This window comes from Lithobates pipiens, unplaced genomic scaffold, assembly GCF_037356315.1.
Source record: "Lithobates pipiens isolate NorthernLeopardFrog02 unplaced genomic scaffold, aLitPip1_a1.2 Scaffold_1, whole genome shotgun sequence".
Taxonomy (NCBI): Eukaryota; Metazoa; Chordata; class Amphibia; order Anura; family Ranidae; genus Lithobates; species Lithobates pipiens.
The window spans coordinates 27,123,031-27,147,780 of record NW_027507685.1 but is presented as its reverse complement, the minus strand read 5'-3'; the positions used below and the strand labels follow the sequence as shown (position 1 = coordinate 27,147,780).

At 43.5% G+C, this 24,750-nt stretch overlaps 1 protein-coding gene across 1 annotated transcript; it reads right to left on the bottom strand.

Annotated features, from left to right (window-relative positions):
• Positions 1–5,606: 5,606 nt before the first annotated feature.
• On the bottom strand, positions 5,607–22,563 carry LOC143987129 (uncharacterized). The gene is made up of 3 exons (XM_077485678.1): positions 20,218–22,563; positions 19,147–19,791; positions 5,607–6,124 (listed from the first exon to the last, which is right to left on the bottom strand). The coding sequence occupies exons 1-3, from the start codon at positions 22,289–22,291 to the stop codon at positions 5,607–5,609; spliced, it is 3,237 nt and encodes a 1,078-aa protein (XP_077341804.1). The 5' UTR covers positions 22,292–22,563.
• Positions 22,564–24,750: the final 2,187 nt, after the last annotated feature.

Genomic DNA, 24,750 nt, shown 5'->3' with positions numbered 1-24,750 from the left:
GTAGCGTGCTCAGATAAGGGTCTGATATGGACCTAGGGGGGGACCGCCACACCGATTTTTCGGCGTAGGGATTCCCCTTTAAGTCCATACCAGGTGACGGGGCCAGCGACGCCTCCTTCGCTGGTCTTGGCTACCTGGAGCCGCGCTCAAAATGAGCGGACTTTTCTCCGGGCGGGAAAAGTCCGTTCATTTCAAAAGTACGGCGGACTGGTGCACACACCGCCGTACTGTCCGCCAAAATGCGAGTCCGGCGGAAAGATTGGAGTGCAAAACTACTTTCTCATGCCGCGTACACACGAGCGGACTTTTCAACATCCAAAGTCCGACGGACTGAGTCCGTCAGACTATTCGATCGTGTGTGGGCTGCAACGGACTTTTGACTCGCCAAAGTCCGAAGGACTTTAGAATATGGAACATGCTTCAAATTTTCCCGACGGAACTCCGCCGGACCCGGTCCCTTCGAAAACTCCGCTCGTGTGTATACTATTCCGACGGACTAAAACCGACGCTAGGGCAGCTATTGGCTACTGGCTATGAACTTCCGTATTCGAATCCAGTCGTACGTCATCACGTTCGAATCCGTCGGAGTTTAGTGTGATTGTGTGTGGCCAAGTCCGCTCCGCCGAAAAGTCCGTCAGAACTCCGTCGGAACTCCGGCAGAACTCCGACGGAACTCCTTCGGAAGTCTGTCGGACATAAGTCCTCTCGTGTGTACGGGGCTTTAGTCCGCCGGACTTTTGGGTAAAAAAAGTCTGCCGGAGCCTACACACAATTGTCTGGCGGACTTGAGTCCGCCAGACTTTTCCACCGGATTGTTTGATCGTGTGTACGAGGCATTATCAGGCCAAAATCACCAGGATATGTAAACTTTTGATCAGGATCATTTGGGTAGTTACTGTTGCCATTATGATTTAAAAACAGTAAACACAGTTGATTGATAATAAATAGCTTCAGTCAAACACTAACCATGAGTGAAAGAAATGTTTTTGTGTTATCATTTGCCATGGTATGTAAAATTATATGCACAACTGTATATCTGTATATATATATATATATATATATATATATATATATATATATATATATATACTGTATGTACTTTATATTCATCCCTATGCATATTGCTCATAGTGTTCTATTTATTAATTAAATCCATCCTATTCTTAACAAATAAACGTTTCACTATTACAACTCTATTACAACTGTTATACTAGAACAGGATATCAAATTAAGTGTTTTTTTTACATGCCAGCATTCCAGCACCCCCTCTCCAAGTGACTTAATTTTCTCACTGTGTTTCATGAAATTCTCTATACTGTTTGATCAATATACAGAATGAGGTTTGCTAAAATGGGACCATCAATGTATGAAGCAAATCAATGCTTTTCATGACCTGCGGCTCAGCATATAGCACTGTAGAGGGAGATAAAAACGTATGTGAAGCATGCATAGGACAAGCGTTTTTTTCTGGCCATTGTGTGGTACAGCTACATTCAAAGATGTACTGCATAACTTATTGTAGGACAGTTACATAGGACAGTATATTGAAACCCTAACAAAGAATGATGATCTGTTAATGTAAAATTGAATACTTACCTTTCCGTAATTTTCCTTTCCTGGTGTCTACCCATGGCAGCATACCAATGGTTGGCTGCCCCACCCCCGACCAACCCACAGGACCACTTTAACTCTATAAATAAAAAAGTTGTTCCCCCCTGCCGATATTCTTGTAACTAGACCTCAGAACATTAAGGATTATTGAAGGGAGGGTGTATGCTGCCATAGGTAGGCACCAGGAAAGGAAAATTAAGGTAAGTATTCAATTTTCCGTTTTCCTGGTGCCTCCATGGAAACATACCAATGGTAAATAACCCGCTTACAAGGAGGGTACTGCAATAAGAATTTTTTATGAAAACTACAGTACAGCTAACTGCAAGGTCTTTTCCCCAAATTCACGGGAAGTAAGAACAGCCGGGTCTACACTATAGTTCGACATGGAAGTGTTGAAGGATGACCAACTAGCCGCTCGGCAAATTGTCTCAGGGGAGACCCATGCCAAGGCTGCCCAAGAGGAGGACATTCCTCGCGTTGAATGCGCATTGACCACATCTGGAATTAGAAGACCACTAGCCCGATATGCTTTTTAGATTAACTTCACAATCCAGCTTGCCAAGGTCATCTTGAATGCTGCCATCACTTTTTTGGCACCTTTGGGGATGATAAACAGTCGTTGATCTTCATGGAACTATTGTGTTAAACTTAAATAGTGCCTAAGAGACCTAGCTATATCTAACTTGTGTAGTCTTGAGGAGGCTGGGTCACCCCCGAATGCTAGAAGAAACCATTCCTGGTTGAGATGGTAGATTGAAGGCACTTTAGGAATGAATGATGAATAGGCTGCAAAACCACCCTGTCTGGGAAAAGGGTGATGTAGGGTTCTTGTGATCCTAGAACTTGGATCTCTGACACTCTGTGACCTGAAGTGATGGCAATCAGGAACACCGTCTTCAAAGAATATATTCCAAGGTGCACTCAAAAGGAGGATTTGATAGGATATTTAATACAACAGTCAAGTCCCATTTGGGTAAAGGAGAAAAAAGAGAGAGAGGGGCGCCTCTGGGTGCAGATTTTTCAAAAGGTTTTATTTTCAGTGTAAAAACATAAAATTTTGCACTCACGTTTAGTAGGCAAAAAGTAAGCATTAAACACAGAGGGTCATCTGGTGTATCTGATTATGGGACGTCAGCCAGTGATCCGGTCCACATCTGTCATCTCGTTGTTCCTGTTCCTCTCACATGAGGTCCACTACAGGTGTTTTTTATGAAGCAGCCGTCTTATGGTGGACACGAGATGTGCGGTCTTCAGAACGAGGCTTGGGAGGCAGAGATGACCAGGGCGCGGGCTGTGACGTCAGATGGTATGCGACGCGTTTCTTGAGCGTGCGGGTCGAGATTGTCGGACGACCGCGCTCTTTCATCAGGCAGAATCAGAATTTATCTGCAGCAATCCAGGAGCTTGAGTTTCAGCTCTTTGAAGGTGGCAGCCCTGCATGCGGATCCATCCCCCCTCTCCATCCCTCCCCCCGCCCCTCTCCTCAGGAACTAAAGAACATTTAATTTTCCTTTTTTGGACTTGACAAAGTAGTGCATTCCCTGCACTCACTATCATATGTCATTTTATAGACTTTTTTAAGTGGGAACCTAATATCTTTGATTTGCGCCAAATACTTGTCTTAAGTCCCATTTGGGGTATAGCATTTTCCTGGGAGGTCGCAGTCTTAAGACTGCCTCTTCAACAAGAGAGTTTAATGCCCATCGTGTATCTGTTAGAGCATAAATGGCTGAAACTTGGATCTTCGGTGTGTTCAGGCCCAAACCTAAGTACAAACCACTTTGGAAGAAGAGAAGTATATTCTGGACTTCAGGTTCCAGGGGATCAAAATGGTTAACCTCTGCCAGCTCTGTAAATTTTCTCCATACCCTGTAATAGGTGGAATTAGTGGATGACTTTCTTGCCTGTAGTAGTGTTTGGATAACACTATGTGAACATCCTAACTGGCCCAACCTCTTCCGCTCAACTTCCAGGCCCTCAAGCTTTGGATTTCCGGGTGTGGATGAGAGAAATTGTCCTGAGATGGAAGGTTGTCCATGCATGGAAGGGGAAGTGGTTTGCACAGGGCCATCCTGACTAGGAGCGTAAACCACGGTCTGTTGGGCCAATACGGGATCACTGCCAAGATTGTGACTTTCTCTGTTGTCAGACGTTGGAGAAACCTCAGTATCAGAGGGGTCGGAGGAAATGCATATCCCTTCTGAAAATTCCATGGCTGGACTAGGGCATCCACTCCTGCTGACCTCAGAGGCAGGGATCTTGAAAAGAATAGAGGCATCTTTGCATTGAGTGGGGAGGCAAAAAGGTCTATTTGGGGAGTGCCCCATTAATGGCATATCCAGAGGAAGACTATTGCTGGCATATCAGGGACCATTCATTGTTGTCGCCGAATGATCTTGACAGATGGTCAGCTAACTGATTCTCGTGCCCTGGGATATAAGATGCCTGTAGATTAATCAAATTCCTCTCGGCCCAAATCAGAATGGGTGTTACTTCGCTGAATAGGGACCTGCTGTGTGTTCCCCCTTGGTTCTGGACATAGGCCACTGCCGCTCTATTGTCCATCTGAAGTAGTATGGATTTGCCTCTGAGGGAGGTGGCTAGATGCAAAATTGCCATCCATGCTTCCCTTAGTTCCAAGATGTTTGAAACGTCTTCCTTCAAATTGAATTGCCCTCTCCCTTGAACTAAATGGTCTTGATAGTGTTCTCCCCAATCTGACCGACTTGCGTCTGACGTAAGAATGGTCCATGAGATGGGCCCCAGGGAACAGTGAACCAGAAGGTTAGATAGTCTTTTCCACCACCAGAGACTGGACTTCATTGCGGTTGTGATCATTATCCTCTGTTCTATGTGTGTTTTTCTCCATTGAGACAGCAAACCCAGCTGGAAGTCCCATAGATGCCACCTGGCACATTTTACCATGGGTATACATGAAGAAAGGGACCCCAGCAGGCTCAAACAGTCTGATGCTGACATGGAATGGCTCGCTAGTACTTTTTTCACTTTCCCTATCAGAACAGGGATTTTCTATGATGGGAGTGAAACCGCTTTCTCTGGAGTATTAAAGAATGCACCCAGATATGTCATCTTCTGCGTAGGTGTGAGTTGACTTTTGGAATAATTGATCAGCCACCCGAACCTGGTCAGCGTGTCTAGGACCAATCGCACATGTATTTCTAGGCTCTCTTTGAGCTGGTATAGAATCAGGATGTTGTCTAAATAGTGTAGCACCCGAATCCTTTTCTCTCAGAGAGGAGCTAAGATTGCCACTAGCACCTTGGTGAAGGTCCTGGTAGCTGTTAAGATTCCAAAGGGAAGGCATTGGAATTGGAGATGTAAGTAGCCTATTTTGAATCGAAGGAATGTCTGAAACTGCTACTGGATAGGTATATGAAGTTATGCATCTTGGAGGTCTATAGAGACCATCCAATCCCCTGGTTGTACTGATAGAATCACTGTGTTTAATGATTCCATTTTGAAATGCTTTACGCAAATGTTTCTGTTTAACCTCTTCAGGTCCAATACGGGCCTCCAGCCGCCCGACTTCTTGGGGACCAAAAAGACTGGGGAATAAAATTCTGAGCGTTTCTCCGAGTCCATAACCAGCACTACTGCTTATTGAAGCATAAGAATTTGTACATACTGAAGAAGGACCTCCCTCTTCTCCTTGGAGATTGGAATTTTGGTGGGCTGGAAGGAAAAGGGAGGGGGGCGACTTCTGAATTTCCAGAAATGCCCTTGAAGGACAGTGGAGACTGCCCACTGATCTACGCAATTTTTTCCAATTGAGTGGATAGAGAGTCAAAATGACTTCTTGCTCTCGACCATGGACATTGAGGTCTTAGACTTCCCCATCTTCAAAAAAGTGGCTTGCGAGTCCTCCCAGCCTCTTCTGTACTCCCTACCTGGGCGGTACGTTCTGGAATCTTTCGCTCTCTGCTGGACAGCTGGACAGGTAGCGAATCTTTTCCTCCTGCTTCTGTCCGGGGGAATTAGACCGCTTTTCCCCCTGTGATTCTGGTGATTGCTGCATCCATTTTGTCGCCAAACAGAGCTTTCCCATTATATGAAATACAACACCACGATTGCTTTGACGTTGGGTCGGCCGACCATGACTTTAGCCATAATGCACTCCTGGCAGTGATGGAGTACAGCATAGGTCTGGAGGAACATTTTAAGACATCAATGGCTGCTTCTGCCATGAAGTCCGAAGCCAACTTCAGTTCATCCAGTGCCTTGATGATTTCTTTGGAGTCCACACCCTGTCTGAGGGCTGACTCAATGTTTTCTGACCGCACCCTGGTAGCCCTTGAGATCGAAGTTAGAGCTACTGCTGGCTTACATGCCCCTCCTGCTGCCTGATAAGATTTCTTTAGATCTGAATTGATCCTTCGGTCAAGGACATTCTTAAAGAAGGCTGCGTCTTCTAAAGATAGTGTTGTATTTCTGGCTAACCTCGTAATTGTGGTATCCACAGTCGGCACAGAGTCAAAGAGCTGCTCATCTGCCTCTGCGAGCGGGTATAATTTGAGAAATCGGTTATAAGCTAAGGGCCTTTTGTCCACTTTTGCCATTCATCCTTCACCACTTCCTTGATCTCTTCCACCAAAGAGAAGGCTGATAATTTTTTCTTTAGGTGTGGAAAATATCTCTTTGTTTTAGATGGAGGCTCTGAATCTTCCTCCCATTGGATTGCGTCCTTTACTGCAATAATAAAAGTTTATTTTGAAGCGAAGTCAAAGGCTGAGGCATTTTCCTCCCCCACTTCTGTTTCATCTTCAGAATTGTGAGTGTGTTTACTGCTGTTTCGCCTGAGGGTTGGGTTATTTGGTCTTGGGATAAGGCTAACTCCCGGATAGAATCCTTAATCAGATTTTTTATTGATTCCATGGACTCTTGCTTGTCCCCTGTGGCTTCTAGCAGGCACTGACCACATACCAATTTATCAGGTAGGGCTTGTTTTCCACACACCCAACATGCTTTGTCTCCTGGATACACAGGTCTGTGCTGAGAGTCATGTCTACTTGAGTAACGTCGGGGTGATCTCTGACCACTGTAGGAAGCATTAGCTGAGGATGAGTGAGAATGACCCGAGCTCCTATGACTCTTTGATCTCCTGTCTGGAGAGTTTCTGCGGGATGACCTGCAGGATGATCCATGATGCGGGCTGAAGAAAAAACAAAAGATGTTTTAACCAGCCCGGGTGCTCTTTTAAAAAAAAACTTACCTGACTGTTGCAGCCCTTACCTAGTGGTATGTATATATATATATATACAAACATACCAAATGTACACATATATATCACCCCCCAGTACCTTGGCTTGGCTCCATAATGTCGGGAAAATAGAGATAGGTAGAGAAGACACCTTATTAGAGGTGTCTTCTCTTTGGCCGCACACTCCTGAGGCAAGGAGAAGACACACAGGAAATGCTGCTTTCCATCTGGAGGTAGAAATAACTTTATAATGCCAAAAAAGTACATAAATAAGAGATATGTCAAATAAGGGACCATAGAGGAGAAAGACAAGCTCCTGTTAACCCCTAACAAGCCCAAAAAAAGATCCACAGAAAAATGGGCTTCCATACTTATCTGGCACCTTTAGAAGCCCAAGTAATGGGCTCCATACTGCAGGAGAGCATGAACCTGCAACGGTCACACCATAAAGCGGTGAGGAAGGGCTGATCGTGATGCTGCAGGAATGAGGACAGAGAAAATAAATACCAGCAGGGGGGAACAACTCTTTTATTTATAAAGTTAAAGTGGTCCCGTGGGTTGGTCGGGGGGCGGAGCAACCAACAATTGGTATGCTGCCATGGACGCACCAGGAAAAATGCTATTCTCACAAATGAAACAAAACAACACTTTTTACAAAAGTAAAGGAAAATCTAGGAAGCAGTGTCTAATTATATTATAATGTTTAACATCTCTTTGTGCAGACATCCTTAACCACTTAAGCCCCGGAGCAATTGTCAGCCTAAGGACCAGAGGTCTTTTTACAATTTTGCACTGCACTGTTTTAACTGGTAATTGCGCGATCATGCAATGTTGTACCCAAACGAAATTTGCGTCCCTTTTCTTCCCACAAATAGAGCTTTCTTTTGATGGTATTTGATTGCCTCTGCGATATTTATTTTTTACGATATAAAAGGAAAAAGCCTGAAAATTAAAAAAAATATATATATTTTCTACTTTTTATTATAAGAAAAATCGAATAAACTAAATTTTAGTCATACATTTAGGCCAAAATGTATTCAGCCACATGTCTTTAGTAAAAAAAAAGTCAATGGAAATATCTTATAAATGTTTTCATTTTTTCCTTCACATTTTCCAAAAACTTCTGGAAAATAATGAACCATTCAAAAGACTCATAATGCCTCAGAGAATATACATTGGGGCAATAGCTTTCCCAAATGGGTTAATTTTGTGGACGTTTCCATTGTCCTGGTCCTGGGTCTTCAAAAGTGTAATAGGTGGGTGAGAAATGAGATGTGTAATTTATGCTCCTAGAATGCCTGAAGGTGCTACTTCAATGTTGGGCATCTGTATGTGGCCAGGCTTCGTAAAAGTCTCACACATGTGGTATCACCATACTCAGGAGGAGTATGTTGGGGTGTCATTTTTGTTATGTAAATGCTATGTGTTTTCATTTTTTTCCACATTTTCAAAAACCTTCTGGAAAAAAATGAACTGTTAAAAACACTAATTATGCCTCATAGATTATACATTGGGGTGTTAGCTTTCCAAAATTGGGTCATTTTGTGGGTGTTTCCATTGTCCTGGTGCTCCAGAGCCTTCAAAAGTGCAATAGGTAGTCAACAAGTTAGATGTGTAATTTGTGCTCCTAGAACACCTGATTGAGCTCCCTGTATGTTGGGTCTCTATGTGGCCAGGCTGTAAAAAAAGTCCCATGTGGTATCACCATACTCAGGAGGAGTAGCAGAATGTAGTTTGGGGTGTCATTTGAGATAAATAACCTCTTACAATGACAATTTTGTGAAAAAAAAACTTAATTTTTCAAAGAATTGTGGGAAAAAATTACAATTTCAAAAAACTCACCATGCATTTTACTAAATACCTTGGCATGTCTACTTTCCAAAAAGGGGTTATTTTGGGGGCATTTGTATTTTCCTGGCTTGTTAAGGTCTCAAGAAATGAGATAGGCTGCCAGTACATCAGGTGTGATCAATTTTTTATGATTTGCACCATAGCTTATAGACTCTCTAAATTTCCCACTGACCAAAAAATATCCACTAATTTGGGTTATTTTTACCAAAGATATGTAACAGTATAAATTGTAGCCAAAATGTATGAAGAAAAATTACTAATTTGCTAAATTGTATCACAGAAACGAAGAAAAATGCCTTTTTTCAATTTTTTTCCATTATTATCGCAAAAAAAAAAAAAAAAAAAAACCCAGAGGTGAGCAATTACCACCAATTACTACCAAAAGAAAGCTGCAGTGTTACGTGACTGAGTAATTGTCGTTCAAAGTGTGAGAGCACTGAAAACTGAAAATTGGTCTGGGCAGAAGGGGGTTTAAATGCCCAGTAGGCAAGTGGGTAAATTTAATTAAATTAAATAATCCTCTTCCTGTACCTTCTGAATTTTGTAAGATAATTAAGCATAATTAGCTTTGAAATGGAAAATGCTATAACCCAGTTTATTTACAAAGAAATCTATTTAATAGCAATATATAACAATGTAAGTGACAAAATATCAGTATATCACAGTACTTTGCGCTTATTTTGTCTTAAGTACTCTGGTGTCAACACGAAGTTAAGAAATGCAGCAAATACATCAAAATCTGTGTTTATCAGATTTTCATCTGTTTTTGTTTGCAGAGGAGCTATCTGGGTAATAAATCTTCCTGGCTAAAAGTCTGATTCAAGTACAGCAATCTGGAATAACAAGCTCAGGTTGGAGGCTACAAGCTCATAAAATAAGATGTAAAAGTCAGAAACACATTCAAGGTGTAATCTCAAGTATACCAAGTGTGTGAATGAGGTTCAGCCTAACAAAAATAGGAGCAAATAGAAGCAATTGTGACAACTGTTCTGCTGGTTTAAAGCAGTTAAATTATTTTTATTAGCAGTAGTAGTAGTACTGGTAGTAGTTCTAGTAGCAGTAGTAGCATTTTTATAAATATTTTTTTCAATTACTGTTATTGACAGAAAGGGTAGCACATAATATAAATTGAATGAATGGTCGAGGGAAGGAAGAAATTACATTTTTTCATTACAGTTATGTAGGAAAACTTTTCGTTATGTATTGATTTATCTTGAAGTATAATTTTTTGTAGATTCTATATTCATTTGCAATAATGGACAAATATATCTGGTGTTGTACAATTTAATAAAATGACCAGTAATGGAAACAAAACATTGGTTACAGTCAACAATCAATTATAGAGAAAATCAAAGACGTCGCCTAAAAAAACAAGGAATGATCATTTTATAAAATGTAGAGGAAAAGGCACAATAGGGTGACAGAAAAGGTGGAAAAGCTAATGAATGAAAAAACATTTTCATAAGTACCCAAGAAGAGAAGAAGAAAAGGGAAGAATGGTCATGGCAATTGCTTTGGGATTCTTCAGTATGTTGTTTTTTTTCTTTCAAAGAATTTGGATATTATTGCTAAATGCTGGACTTTATTATCTTTTGGTTTTCCCGAAAAAAAAAAAAAATGAAAAAAAAATACTGATGTTTACTTTGGGCACAAAGGAAGAAACTAAACTGTGTTTTAATAAAGGGTTACTAGCTCTTTGACATCTTTAGCATAGGCTGTGATTAGGCCCCATTCGGTCTTTGCACCATAGCCCTAATGCCACATACACACGATCGGAATTCTCGTCGGAAAAAGCTCTGATGGCTTTCCCGATGGAATTCCGACGGAATTCAGCTCAAGCTGTCTTGCCTACACACGGTCACATCAAATTCCGATAGTTTATAATGCGGTGACGTACAACAAGTACAACGGGAATAGAAAAGGGAAGTTCAATAGCCAGTAGCCAATAGCTTCTGTCTCGTAGTTGAATCTGAGCATGCATGATTTTTGGCGTGTTGAAATTGCATACACACGATCGGAATTACCGATGGAAAGTTTTTCCTTCGGGAAAATTGAGAACATGCTATCGATTTTTGGCTGGCGGAAATTCGGACAGCTAAATTCCGATGGAGCATACACACGGTCACATTTTCCAATGAAAAGCTCTCATCTGTCTTTTTCTGGCCGGAATTCCGATCATGTGTACGCGGCATGAGGCTAATAGCAAGGCCTATCTGTTTATTACTTTGGAGTAATATCTGGTTGATCTTTATAAATACATTTTTGTTGTATTCTTAATGGATGGCTTCACATTTCACCAAAACTTTTTAGATGTAACCCATGGCTATTTCCATTTCAACCGTGCCTTTGAAAATAACATCCAAAAATAAATTAATAAATTTGGTCTTCAGTGTAACTCCCCTAGCATCTCCGCATTTGCCTTGTGTGATATATAGATGCCTAATGTGCTGTGCAAGGGTAGACTAGCACAAAGTTGACACTTCAGATTAGTTTCAGCATGGTGCAAACATAGATAAATTGCACTCTGCGTGCTGCTGTCTGTATGGGAATTGTTCTGTTTGCTCCTCATACATCATAGCTAAAAAACAAGGATGCCAATGACAAGAGCGGCCGCCGATAGAGTCTTGATTTTCATTAAGCAATGTTAAATATAGAGTACTGGCACATAGCACAGCTAATAGTGAGTAACTAGAAAATTCACAAAGGGGTCATTTAGACTGGGACACTTGCTCATTAAATTGACAAATTGTAAAAACAGCAATTTGTTTGTTAACAACACTATTTCTTTTAGGGCCAATGTATGCTGTGGACAGAGTCAAATCTAAGCAGTCTACTCAAGCTATTCTCAAGCCTTTCTAGGTTTACCTTTGCAGTGCCAATGTTAGTCCCGCCTAATAAAAGAATGTAAAATTGACAGCCTATAGAAAAGGAAAATGTAGTAGCGTTGCTCATAATAAACAGCGAGATGGTTATTGTTATTATATTATCAGCTACACAAAATGAAAAAGAGATTGTAAATCCTTTTTTTTTAGTTAACCACTTGCCTACTGGGCGCTTTTACCCCTCTTCTGCCCAGGCCAATTTTCATTTTTCAGTGCTATCGCACTTTGAATGACAATTGCACAGTCATATAACACTATACCCATATAAAATTGGTCTTTTTTCTTTTCTTTTTTTTTTGAGACAGTGCTTTCCTTTAGTGGTATTTAATCACCACTGGGTTTTTTATTTTTAGCTAAACAAACGAAAAAAGACTGAAAATTGTTTTAAAAAAATGTTCTTAGTTATAACATTTTGCAAATAAGTAATTTTTCTTCTTCAATTATGTGCTTTAATGAGGCTGCACTGATAAGCCACACCTAGTGCATTAGCAAAGATAATTTAATAATAAAAATGTTTTATATAAAAGTGGGTACTCACAAAATGCAACTGACAAAAGGCCATACAAACAATGCATGAACATGCACAGAACATGGGGTACAGCTTACGTGTTTCGGGGGCGCACCCCCTTCCTGAGAGCTAGGCCTAGTTTTTCTTGTAGTTCCTTTCAGATTACCCCATCTGAAGAAGACAGCATCCACCCAGTTTTGGATACCACATTTACATTTCACACCACCATTTTGTTTGACATCTGTTACTCCACACTTTGGATATTAGCACTGGAAGTGACTGTGTTTTTTGTATCTCTGGTGAGGCTGCACTAATGGGCAATGGTGAGGCTGCACTAATGGGCACTGGTGAGGCGGCACTAATGGGCACTGACGTGTGCTGATGAGACTGCACTGATGGGGCTGCATTGATGGTCACTGTTGAGGCTGCACTGATGACTACTGATGATGCTTCACTGATGAGCACTGATGAGGCTACACTGATGTGAACTTATGGGCACTGATGGGGTTTCACTGACAAAGCTGCACTGATGGCCACTAATGAGGTGGCACTGATGTGCAACAATGAAGATGCACTGATGAGGCTGCACTGATAAAGTGGCACTGATGAACGTAATTGGCTCTTTACCCTGACTGGTGATGCGCTGTGTCCGAGGGACATGACCCACCACCGATCACCGTTCTAAGCTCCCCCAGCAGTGTCCATGAGTGGTATGACTGGGAGAACATCATATAACATCTACCCAGAAGGGGGAGTGTCCCACCCGGTCATTAATCTGCTACAGGCTAGGTGGGAACTGGTTAAAATAAAAAAGTTAATACTTACCTGCTGTTCTGGAGTACCCTGCCACTGCCATCCACTCCTCCTTACCTGCATGCACCATTAATGTGGAGGGGAGCTGAGGACTGTAATGTGGAGGACCTGAGGACTGTAATGTGGGGGGGCTGAGGACATTAAAGTGGGGGGAGCTGAGGACTGTGATGTGGGGTAGGGCTGAGAACTGCGGTGTGGGGGATGAGGACATTAAAATTAGGTGACTGAAGACTGTGGTATGTGGGGGGCTGATGACATTAACTACTTGCCGGCCTCCGATATACATCGGCACAATGGCAGCAGTGTGCAAATGGGCGTACCTATAAGTCCCCCTTTAAGAGCCGGGGATAGCAGGGAGACCTGCAGCGTGACCGTGCCCAGGGGACTGGCGGACAGTTAGAATCACTCCCTAGGACGCACTTAACCCCTTCATCGCCCCCTAGTGATTAACCCCTTCACTGCCAGTGTCATATACACCGTAATTAGAGCATTTTTATAGCACTGATTGCTGTATAAATGATAATGGTCCCAAAATAGTGTCAAAATTGTCCAATGTGTCCGCCATAATGTCGCAGTCCTGATAAAAATCGCAGATCGCCGCCATTACTAATAAAAATAAATTAAAAATAAAAATGCCATAAAACTATCCCCTATTTTGTAGTCGCTATAACTTTTACGCAAACCAACCGATATACGCGTATTGCGATTTTTTTTTAACCAAAAATATGTAGAAGAATACATATTGGCCTAAACTGAGTAAAAAAATTATGTGTTTTTTTTTTTTCAAAATTGTTGCTGTTTTTTTGTTTATAGTGTAAAAAATAAAAACTGCAGAAGTGATCGAATACCACCAAAAGAAAGCTCTATTGGTGGGAAAAAAAGGACGTCAATTTTGTTTGGGTGCAGAGTCGCACAACCTCGCAATTGTCAGTTAAATCGACGCAGTGCCAAATCGCAAAAAGTTCTGGTCAGGAAGGGGGTGAAATCTTCCAGGACTGAAGCGGTTAAAGTGGGGTGGCTGAGGACTGTGATATGAGAGGGTCTGAGGATATTAAAGTGGGGAGGGGCTGAAGACTGTGACATGTGGTGGGGGGTCTGAGGACAATAAATTGGGGTGCTGTGATATGTGGGGGTCTGGAAAACATTAAAGTGGGGGGGCGGAGGAATGATATATGGGGGGCTAAGGACATTGAAGTGGAGTGGCTAAGGATTTTGATATAGGGGATCTGTGGACTGTAATGTGGGGGGCTGAGGACATTAAAGTGGGGTTGGCTGAGGTCTGTAATGTGGGACAGTAGAGGACAGTAATGCATGGGAGCTGAAGACTGTGATGTGGGGGGTGGAGAACAGTAATGTGGGGGGCAATGAGGACAGTAATGTGAAGGGCTGAGAATTGTAATGTGGGGTGGCTGAGGACTGAGGACAGTAATGTGAGGGGATCATGTAAATAGGGGCAGAGGACAATACTGTTGGGGGGTTGATGTCAAGGAATTGTGAGAACTCTACTGTGAAAGGGGTGGAGGGGGTTGTTGTAAAGGGGGAGCTAAGGATCCTCATCAAGAGGGGATCTTGATGTGAAGGGGGTGGGGACTTTGATGTGCAGTGGGGACTGATGTAAGAACGGGTTCAGATCTGTGCATGTGCATTTGGTGCACATATCATAGGTAGGTCAGCCCATTCCTTTTAATTGGCTGCACAACCCACAAGAGAAAAAAGAAAGAAGTCCCTGACCCTTTTTTCAAAATCGTGCAGCACCAAGCAGCATGGTGCTGCAGCAACATACGGTCTGACGCACACAAAAATGCACCACAGGTGCCGACATGAGATTTGGACCTCTTCTGGAAGAAAATTTTACTGACCGGACCTCGATGATTTTAAATTCAATACTCCTGGCATAGAGGATATGTGGTAAAGTTTTCATCATCTACATATATGAAAGTGACTTTAAAGCAAAACTCCAGACAAACAGCTAAATACACAGCTAACGTGCGTTTTGCCTACTGTTTTACCTTTCTTGTTATATACATGAATTTCCCATTCTGTACAGCCAGACACAGGTGATATAATTCAACTTTTTGTTTCTGCAATTCGGCATCCTATGTCTCTTCTCCATCTTTAGCCTCCTAAATGGTGGGGAGTGGTTGGTAAAAATTACAAACCATTGGCATGATAAACAATAAAAAGTAAACATCTATGCATTAAAACCTTATATTTATCTGTTTTAATTGTGACCTATATATTATGTATACAGTAAAACTTTGAGAGCATTTTGCCAGACAAGAACTTTTGACTTGATATACAAGAAATGTCTTGATATACAAGCAATATATTGCTACACTTAGAGGTGCCTCTCTTCTCTTTTCTCTTTTTCTTCTAAGTAATCCCCTTGCAGAGGCTTACATTTGTGGATGGATATTTTATGGTTACACAACCCATCACATTTCTATAATCTTTTTATATTGACTATAAACTGAAGGACCTATGAACAAATGCTTGTGGAACTAATCATTTCAGTTTCGATTATTTCTTATGGGGAATTTGATTTGATATACAAGTGCTTTGGATTACAAGCATGCTTCCAGAACGAATTATGCTTGCAATCCAAGGTTTTACTGTATATTGTCCTAAACAAAATACAGAAATCTGATTAATACAGAACACTCAGAACAAATCATGCTAAAACTTACTTTGTATGACTATTGAAACAGATTTAGAAACCAAACAGGTTAATAGAAAATATATATACAGTAGCTCAATTTGTCAATTTTTGCAGACAAGTTTGTCTGCAGATATTTTACTGTTTTGGACAAAAGAGCATTTAAATATGCTGTCTATGACCCAAATCCATATCATCTGCTCAAAAGCAAAATGTTGCTTGTCAGTAGAGCTGAGCTGACTGCTTGGTCCAAAAACTAAGAAGCATGCACTTTTGGGATGTTCACAGCAGAAATTTCTCTGCAGAACATCCTTTAATGCATTATCAAAGCCATCACTGGCTAAAGTCTTGCACCTGACCTCCTAGGGAGAGGAGTGTGTGTTGTAAGCCCTGCATTCACTGTGATTTGCAAAGACCCAGAATTCCTTTTTAGGACAACTTTTGTGTGTATGTGTGTGTGTTTGTGCTGTCCATCCCACATTTTAATTAATTGGGGTGTTTCTTTTTTCTGTTCTTTAATAGTAGTTTTATTTTATTTTTATTTTTGTTTTTTTGTTTATTTAATTTTAGTTTTTTTACTAGGATTTTCCGGTTGACTTCCAGTTTTTTTTTCTTTGCTTGTACAATTCTGTATGTAAATGTGGTGGATATGTTTTAACTCAATTCATTTTATCAATGAATGGAATTACCCTATGTGGATTTCTCTCGCCATCTTCTCTACACATGTACATGTGTAAATTAGTGTCCTAAACACAGAGGAGCAGAACCAGTGAGGAGGACAACAAAGACCAGGATACCCTGGATATTTATTGAGCGCACATTACTCCTATCACTGGGAGTCAATAACAGCTAGTGAGTGAGTGGTTGTGTTTGAATATTCATGTATTATTCATTTGTTTATTGTCAATAACTAGGGATTGTTTTATGCTTTGATACACTGATCAGAAGGTTTATTAACGAGAAGGTACACTTTGTACTTTATTTTGTTAGGGTCGATTCACAAAGGGGCGACCCGTCAGGCGACTAAGCCGCCTGACAAGTCGCGTCCCACTCTGTGCAATGGCACCGTTCTAATCGGAGCGACTCAAGTCGCTCCGACTTAGAAAAAGGTTCCTGTACGACTTTTGGGGCGACTTGCATTGACTTCTATACAGAAGTAATTTTACAAGCCGCCGCTAAAGTCGGATCCCGGTCGCCTGAGGCAGTCGCGCTGCAAGTCGTGCTGCCTCAGTGTGAACGGGCTCTTAGGGTATTTATTTATTTACTTATGTAGTAATTTATTTTTATGTGGCTGGCAGCAACAACAGCAGCTTGAATCTGTTGGAGTCACCACAACAGGTGCTTTTTGTTTGCAGCGGAGCACGGCAGATTATTGAGATGCTGTTTAGTCCTCCAGAGTACCACAGTTTATAGTGCTCCCAAGCACCACCATTTACAATGCACCCAAGTGTGACGAACGCTGGTGTCAGATCCCTGCCCTCCTCGCTAACTGGCGACAATGGACCGGCCAACCTCACACCACGCTGTCACTTACGTAACAATGCCACACTCAGCTGCACCCAGCACAAAGATTTTCCAGCTTGCGGGACCACAATCTAGGTGCAGGCAGCCTGAGAGCGATTGTCACTGGGCTAATTACACAATTAACCCTTTAACTGCCACCACCCCCGTTTAACAGACAGAGCCGGGGGGACTCGTAATTTAAGCAACACCAATTATAAGTTTAGAATAAGCGCCTGCAACACACACTGCCACCACAGACAGGTCTGCTCAGTGCCTTACTCTATTACAGTAGCGCCCTTTTAAGAGACAGGTTCGTTTATAGTTTGCATCAAGAGCTTTAAAGACAAGGTTAACACTTTTCAACATAAGGATTTATTATGAAAAGGTCAAGGTTGGTGCGAATAAAACATTTACAGAAAAAGGATGTTTCAAAAAATAAAGACAATATACAGCCACAAAGAAATAAGGTAGAAGTGGGAAGGAAGTATACTTGCAGTTAATGTCCAAGAGTTGATCAGAGTTCAATTGATGAGCAAAGGTAATCGGTTCTCAACTTGGCAGATGTTCTTTCTTGGATGGTAAAAAGGAGAACTGCCTATTGCCTTGGCCTCTCCTCTTTTCTGTCAAATCAAAGGGGGTGTTGACAGCGACCAGTGACCAATCGTCTGGTCATCTTGTTTAGGGGTTGGTTGCTGGGAGGTGTCTACACTCATGACCCTGTCCCAGGTACACTTTATGATACATATTCATATCTCTGCCTCTCTATTGTTTATAGACTGCAGATATCCATTTTAGTGATCAACATGATATTTGCTTCAAAACGAGTCCACACATGACAGGTTTCCCATTTCAGGGTTACCTAGAAGTAGTAAGGGGTCCCAGTGGCTTCCCATATGACCTGACATAGGGGTGTTTGGACTTGAAATGTTAGAAATTATCCGAGGAAACCAAATATATCCATATTATGGCTGTGCTATGATGGCTTTGAAAGTTATAAAAAATGTTAACGTTTCAACACTTTACTAATCTGTTTGCACGCTATCTGGTTGGAAGTATTTACGACGGGTATCTGTTGGTTGTCTGCATGGAGAAAGTGACAGTTTTACGACAGGCCGGAATATCTGCCAGGCAACTTGAGCCTTGTTTTCTCTGCTAAGATAACCTTTCTTCCCTTTGAAGATTTTAAGAGCTTTTGGAATTCCTAAGACAAGGGAGGGGGGAGTTTAGATTATTCTGTAAGTTTATTCTAAGGTCAGCCAAACTGTCATGGCTGCTTTCCACACAAAATGGCAACTAGTTACAATATATCCTGGCTCAGACGTGATATCGTTACACCTCCCTCCTTAGGTGGTTGCATGGGAGGGAACTACAATTTCCCTCCTGACGCAACCGACTCTTGCAGGCTCGGCTTGTCGCGACAGCCCATCAGCATTGCCATGGGTGCTGCCTTTCTTATGCTGGATGGTGAAATCGTATTGCTGAAGAATTAAGCTCCACCGAAGTAGTTTGCCATTCTCCCCAGCCACACGATTTAGCCAGCTCAAGGGATTGTGATCTGTGATCACAGTGAAGTGCCGTCCATAAAGGTACGTTTGTAACTTCTGGAGAGCCCACACGATCGCAAGACACTCCTTTTCAATCGTGGCGTATGCTACTTCCCTGGGAAGCAGCTTTCGGCTCAGGTAGAGGATGGGATGCTCCTCTCCGGCATCATCCACCTGGCTCAGGACTGCACCCAATCCATAGGCAGAGGCATCAGTCTGCACTAGGAAACGGCGGGTGAAGTCTGGAGCCTGTAGCACAGGAGCACGGGCCAGCGCCTCCTTCAAGGCCTGAAATGCCTGCTCACATTCTGGTGTCCAAGACACCACCTTGGGCAGTTTCTTTTTGGTTAGGTCAGTCAGAGGTTTAGCCAGGCTACTATAGTTACATACAAACTTCCTATAGTAGCCAGCGGTCCCCAAGAAAGACATAACCTGCTTTTTGGTTTGGGGGGTAGGCCATGCCAGGATGGCATCAACCTTCCCGGTCTCGGGTTTCAGGGTGCCCCCTCCCACCCGGTGTCCCAAGTACTGCACATCGGTCATGGCAATCTGACACTTACTGGGTTTGATGGTCAGATTGGCAGCTGTCAGTTGGTCCAGGACCTGTGACAGGTGCACCAGGTGTTCTTCCTGCACAATTTCCAGCAGCGTCTCCATTTTATCCCTGAACTTTAGGACGTAATCTACAACAGAGACCTCTGGGTCTGCAATCTTGCCCTCCCAGGTCTCACAGATTAGATTCAGGGGCTCTCTTACCCTCCGTCCGTACAGAAGTTCAAATGGCAAAAAGCCTGTGGACTTCTGAGGCACCTCTCTGTAAGCAAACAGCAGATGAGGCGGATATCGTTTCCAGTCCTTGCCCTGAGAGTGCACAAAGGTGCGCAACATTTGTTTTAAAGGGCCATTGAAGCTCTCGCACAAGCCGTTGGTTCGTGGGTGATAAGGACTGGCCCTGATATGCGTCATCTGTATTTTCTGACAGAGAGCTTGCATCAAGTCAGACACAAACTGAGGGCCTTGATCGCTAATGAGCTTGGCTGGGAATTCCACTCTTGTGAAGATTCCCAGCAGAGCATCAGCGACCTTGTCTGTCCGGAGGCAGGAGAGAACCACCGCCTCTGGATAACGCGTGGCATAGTTGACAACTGTAAGGATATAACGTTTGCCTGAACTGCTAGGGATGGCCAAAGGCCCAACGATATCCACTGCCACCCTCTTAAAAGGTTCATCAATCACAGGCAAAGGTTTTAGTGGAGCCTTGTGGACATCCCCTACCTTGCCAACTCGCTGGCAGGTAACACAGGACCGACAGTAGTCAGCTATGTCAGCAAGCATCCTGGGCCAATAAAAGTTATGTCCCAACCGCCCTCGGGTCTTAGTGATCCCCAAGTGCCCTGCAAGAGGAATCTCATGGGCCACTTTTAGCAGCGGTCCCCTAAATTGACTGGGTACCACTAGCTGTCTGTCACCTATGTCAGCCTCATTCCCCTCTGCAAGCAAACTTTCTCTATACAGTTTCCCTTTGTCCCAGTAGACCTTTTGTTTGTCATTCTCTGCAGGGGGGCGATCAGCTAGACTTCTGAGCTGTGCTAGTGTTTGGTCTGTCTGCAGTGCTGTTTCAAAGGCAGGACCACAACTCTCAGCCAGCGGTCCTGTGGCAAACGAGGACGGCTGCTGAGGCTCAACAGAGGTGGAGTCCACTGGGTCAGAACAGGGAGAGGGCCCCGAGACCTCCTCCTGCTGTTCTGCGATCAGTGCCTGCACCTCGGCTGCCTTTGCAGCACTGCGAGTGACCACCAAGACTGGCAATACATCATCATCATCATCATCATCATTATCGTCATCATTGTCATCATTGTCATCATCATCACATTTAACCTTTATCAGTTCAGCAACATTGGAACATACATCAGGTACCTTCACTAGCAAGGGGGTCTCCTCTCCTGACTCTGAAGGAGGACCTTGCACTTCAACTCCACCCTCCCCCTCCCTCTGTCCATCCACAGGTTGCCCAGATATTACCCCAACATCTGTAAACAGTACCTTGGTAGGTCCAGAAGGTTCCGTGGGAGCATCCTGGGTGCTCTTAGCAGGGGCATAGTAAGAAACAAGGGTACCTAAATCAGAACCCAACAACACAGCAGTGGGGATCTCCTCAGAGACACCCACCTCTCTCATCCCACTTCCGGCACCCCAATCCAGGAAAACATAGGCACGAGGTACATGGGAACAGGTTCCCCCAACTCCAGTCAGGGAAAGGTACTTCTCTGGGATGATGTCTGTTTCTTCTATCACCTCTGGTCTGACCAAAGTGACTTCGGCTCCAGTGTCACGAAAGCCTGTTACAGTTCGTTGGCCTACAATGACTGGCTGCAAGTTGACATTGGTTCCTGGAGGTTTTCCACCGACGAGCAGCACAGCAGAAGGGTTGCTGGCCGGATGGCCAGGGGTTGTCGTCTTCTTCTGCTCAGGGCACTGTGTCCGGAGATGTCCGCCTTTCCCACAGTTATAGCATTTGCGGTTGTCAGTCACAAAGGCTTGGGCTCCAGGAGCTGCAGGTTCCGACCGCTGAGGAACTTGGTTGGTAGGTAGAGGAGGGGTTGCCATGTGTGATTTCCCTCCTTTCCAGCCATTTGGAGGAGCCTTGCGATGGTCAGATACCCGAGAGTGGATATAGGTATCTGCCAGTTCTGCTGCTGCTTTGGCAGAGGTTGGCTTTCGCTCCAGCACAAACTGTCTGACGTCTGTAGGACAGATGTGCAAAAGTTGATCTTCAATCATAAGATCTTCCAAGGACTCAAAAGAATCGGCTTTCAAGCCTTTAGTCCACTGCCGGAATGTGGTGCGTAAGCGACTTACCACATCCAGGTATGAGTCCCCAGGCCCCTTTTGCAAGGACCTAAAACGCTTCCGGTACACTTCCGGGGTTAGCTGAAACTTTTGGATGATTGCAGCCTTTAGGGCCTCATAATCACCTCCTTGCTCTTCTGACAGTTCTACATAAGCATCCAGGGCCTTGCCTCGTAGCCCTGGCGTCAGGTACCGGGCCCATTGTGCTGGGGGCAGATGGTACTGACGGCAAGTTTTTTCAAACGACAGTAGATACACGTCAATGTCACTGTCCTTTTCCATAACTGGAAATTTGGCTGCCGGGGTCACTGGCAGAGAGTCATCCCTGTGCTCTAGGGATCCGAGGTTCTGAACCTGTCGCTGCTGCTGGAGCCTAGCCATCTCCAGTTCGTGCCGACGATCAGCCTCTCTCTCAGACCGGCGTTCCGCAGCCTCTCTCTCAGCCCTGCGTTCCTCTCTCTCAGCCTGGCGCTCGAGAAACTGCAGGTACGCCACAGGATCCGTCTCCCTGAGGTGTTGTAGTGTTTCCTGCATTTGAGGACAGTCTATTCTGGTTCCAGGCAATCTGATGCTGGCCTGCTCTGGCGATGACTTGGAGGTAACAATCCGTGGTAGTCCAGTGTCAGTCTCTGCATGCCCATCTGGTGAGGCCGCCTCTGAACCACTGGGCTCTGGAGTAGCGGAAACCCTTTCTGGTCCAGTTTCCCCCAGGTTCTGTTCTGCACGGATATCAAACTCATGTAGGGCATGTATCAAGCCATCACGGTTTTTGCCACCGACATCAATTCCTCTTTCTGTGCACTCAGCAGTCAGTTCATTTTTGCTCATCTTTTTATATGCTGATACCCCAGACATGTTGCAAGCAGAAAAGATAGAACAGAAAGCAGATATAGGAAGAAGGTGTAGAAAGGAGCTGTTGCTGTATATCTCTTTTTAAAAAAAAAGTAAACAAAAAAAATAATGTGCACCAGCTTGTCTCTAAGGACTGTTTCCACAAAGGTTACAATCCTTCAGTGCAGAGCTAATTCCTAACAATGCACTGAATGCTCTTAATGCGAAACTATCCCGCTACGCTGCCAGCCAATATGTGACGAACGCTGGTGTCAGATCCCTGCCCTCCTCGCTAACTGGCGACAATGGACCGGCCAACCTCACACCACGCTGTCACTTACGTAACAATGCCACACTCAGCTGCACCCAGCACAAAGATTTTCCAGCTTGCGGGACCACAATCTAGGTGCAGGCAGCCTGAGAGCGATTGTCACTGGGCTAATTACACAATTAACCCTTTAACTGCCACCACCCCCGTTTAACAGACAGAGCCGGGGGGACTCGTAATTTAAGCAACACCAATTATAAGTTTAGAATAAGCGCCTGCAACACACACTGCCACCACAGACAGGTCTGCTCAGTGCCTTACTCTATTACAGTAGCGCCCTTTTAAGAGACAGGTTCGTTTATAGTTTGCATCAAGAGCTTTAAAGACAAGGTTAACACTTTTCAACATAAGGATTTATTATGAAAAGGTCAAGGTTGGTGCGAATAAAACATTTACAGAAAAAGGATGTTTCAAAAAATAAAGACAATATACAGCCACAAAGAAATAAGGTAGAAGTGGGAAGGAAGTATACTTGCAGTTAATGTCCAAGAGTTGATCAGAGTTCAATTGATGAGCAAAGGTAATCGGTTCTCAACTTGGCAGATGTTCTTTCTTGGATGGTAAAAAGGAGAACTGCCTATTGCCTTGGCCTCTCCTCTTTTCTGTCAAATCAAAGGGGGTGTTGACAGCGACCAGTGACCAATCGTCTGGTCATCTTGTTTAGGGGTTGGTTGCTGGGAGGTGTCTACACTCATGACCCTGTCCCAGGTACACTTTATGATACATATTCATATCTCTGCCTCTCTATTGTTTATAGACTGCAGATATCCATTTTAGTGATCAACATGATATTTGCTTCAAAACGAGTCCACACATGACAGGTTTCCCATTTCAGGGTTACCTAGAAGTAGTAAGGGGTCCCAGTGGCTTCCCATATGACCTGACATAGGGGTGTTTGGACTTGAAATGTTAGAAATTATCCGAGGAAACCAAATATATCCATATTATGGCTGTGCTATGATGGCTTTGAAAGTTATAAAAAATGTTAACGTTTCAACACTTTACTAATCTGTTTGCACGCTATCTGGTTGGAAGTATTTACGACGGGTATCTGTTGGTTGTCTGCATGGAGAAAGTGACAGTTTTACGACAGGCCGGAATATCTGCCAGGCAACTTGAGCCTTGTTTTCTCTGCTAAGATAACCTTTCTTCCCTTTGAAGATTTTAAGAGCTTTTGGAATTCCTAAGACAAGGGAGGGGGGAGTTTAGATTATTCTGTAAGTTTATTCTAAGGTCAGCCAAACTGTCATGGCTGCTTTCCACACAAAATGGCAACTAGTTACAATATATCCTGGCTCAGACGTGATATCGTTACACCAAGCACCACAGTTTACAGTGCACTCAAGCACCACCTGCCCTGATACAGTTCCTCTAATAGGTGCAAATAAAAGTAGGGAATAAGTCCCACATTATCATCATCATGTCTGGCAAGCCTACAGGAAGAGGCGTATGTTTCTGAGCAGCTATAAGGGGAGAGTAGTCTCAAAGTTGTGGCCATGGACATTGTGAATCATCTACAGGCATATTACTTTTGCCATTTTCTTTGGTGTTGGGCATGCTATACAGCCAAATCATGCTGAGGAGGTGGCCCTCCTTCTCTGTCACCCAGGTGCAGACTAGCTCACATTCCATCTCAGCTGCTAAAGCACCCTATTTAGCCTCCTTACCCACAACTGCTACTGCTGTTGCCCAACTGCCACAGAGGAGTTTTCTGAATATTTAGAGCACAGCGTGAGCTACCGGCTGCAAGGTGATACACAGTAATTACTGGATTCCAAGGTAGAGGAGGAGAGTAATAAGAGCCTATAGGGAGGCAACACCAGGCAGAGAGAACCAACTGGCAGTGATGTGTGAGATTACGGTTCTCATGCTATATGCATTCCCAAAACATGTGAAACAGTTCCTCCAGCACAACTTTGAGGTGTGTGGAAAGAATTTTATTAACCTACAGGGAGTGTATTGCCATCTGTTGATTACTCTAATGGTCATCTCCCAGTGGCTCATAGAGTGTGATGATTTTTGGATTGTGCGGAACGCTGTTGTCCAGTGGTCATCCGTGAATGTATTCCCGAAGTCGGCTTCCCATTTTGCGATCGCTTTTGTCTTCTGGAAAGACTTTTTGTCCTGCAGTAGAGAATAGAACAGCGATATGCCT

Excerpts from the sequence above, each read along its gene's own strand:
- LOC143987129 (XM_077485678.1), bottom strand. The coding sequence starts at position 22,291 with ATGTCTGGGGTATCAGCATATAAAAAGATGAGCAAAAATGAACTGACT. Across the intron at positions 19,792-20,217 it reads ACCGCTGGCTGAGAGTTGTG|TGGATATCGTTGGGCCTTTG; the intron begins GTCCTGCCTTTG and ends AGAGGGTGGCAG. Across the intron at positions 6,125-19,146 it reads CAATCTGACCATCAAACCCA|AGGCAGATGAGCAGCTCTTT; the intron begins GTAAGTGTCAGA and ends ACCCGCTCGCAG.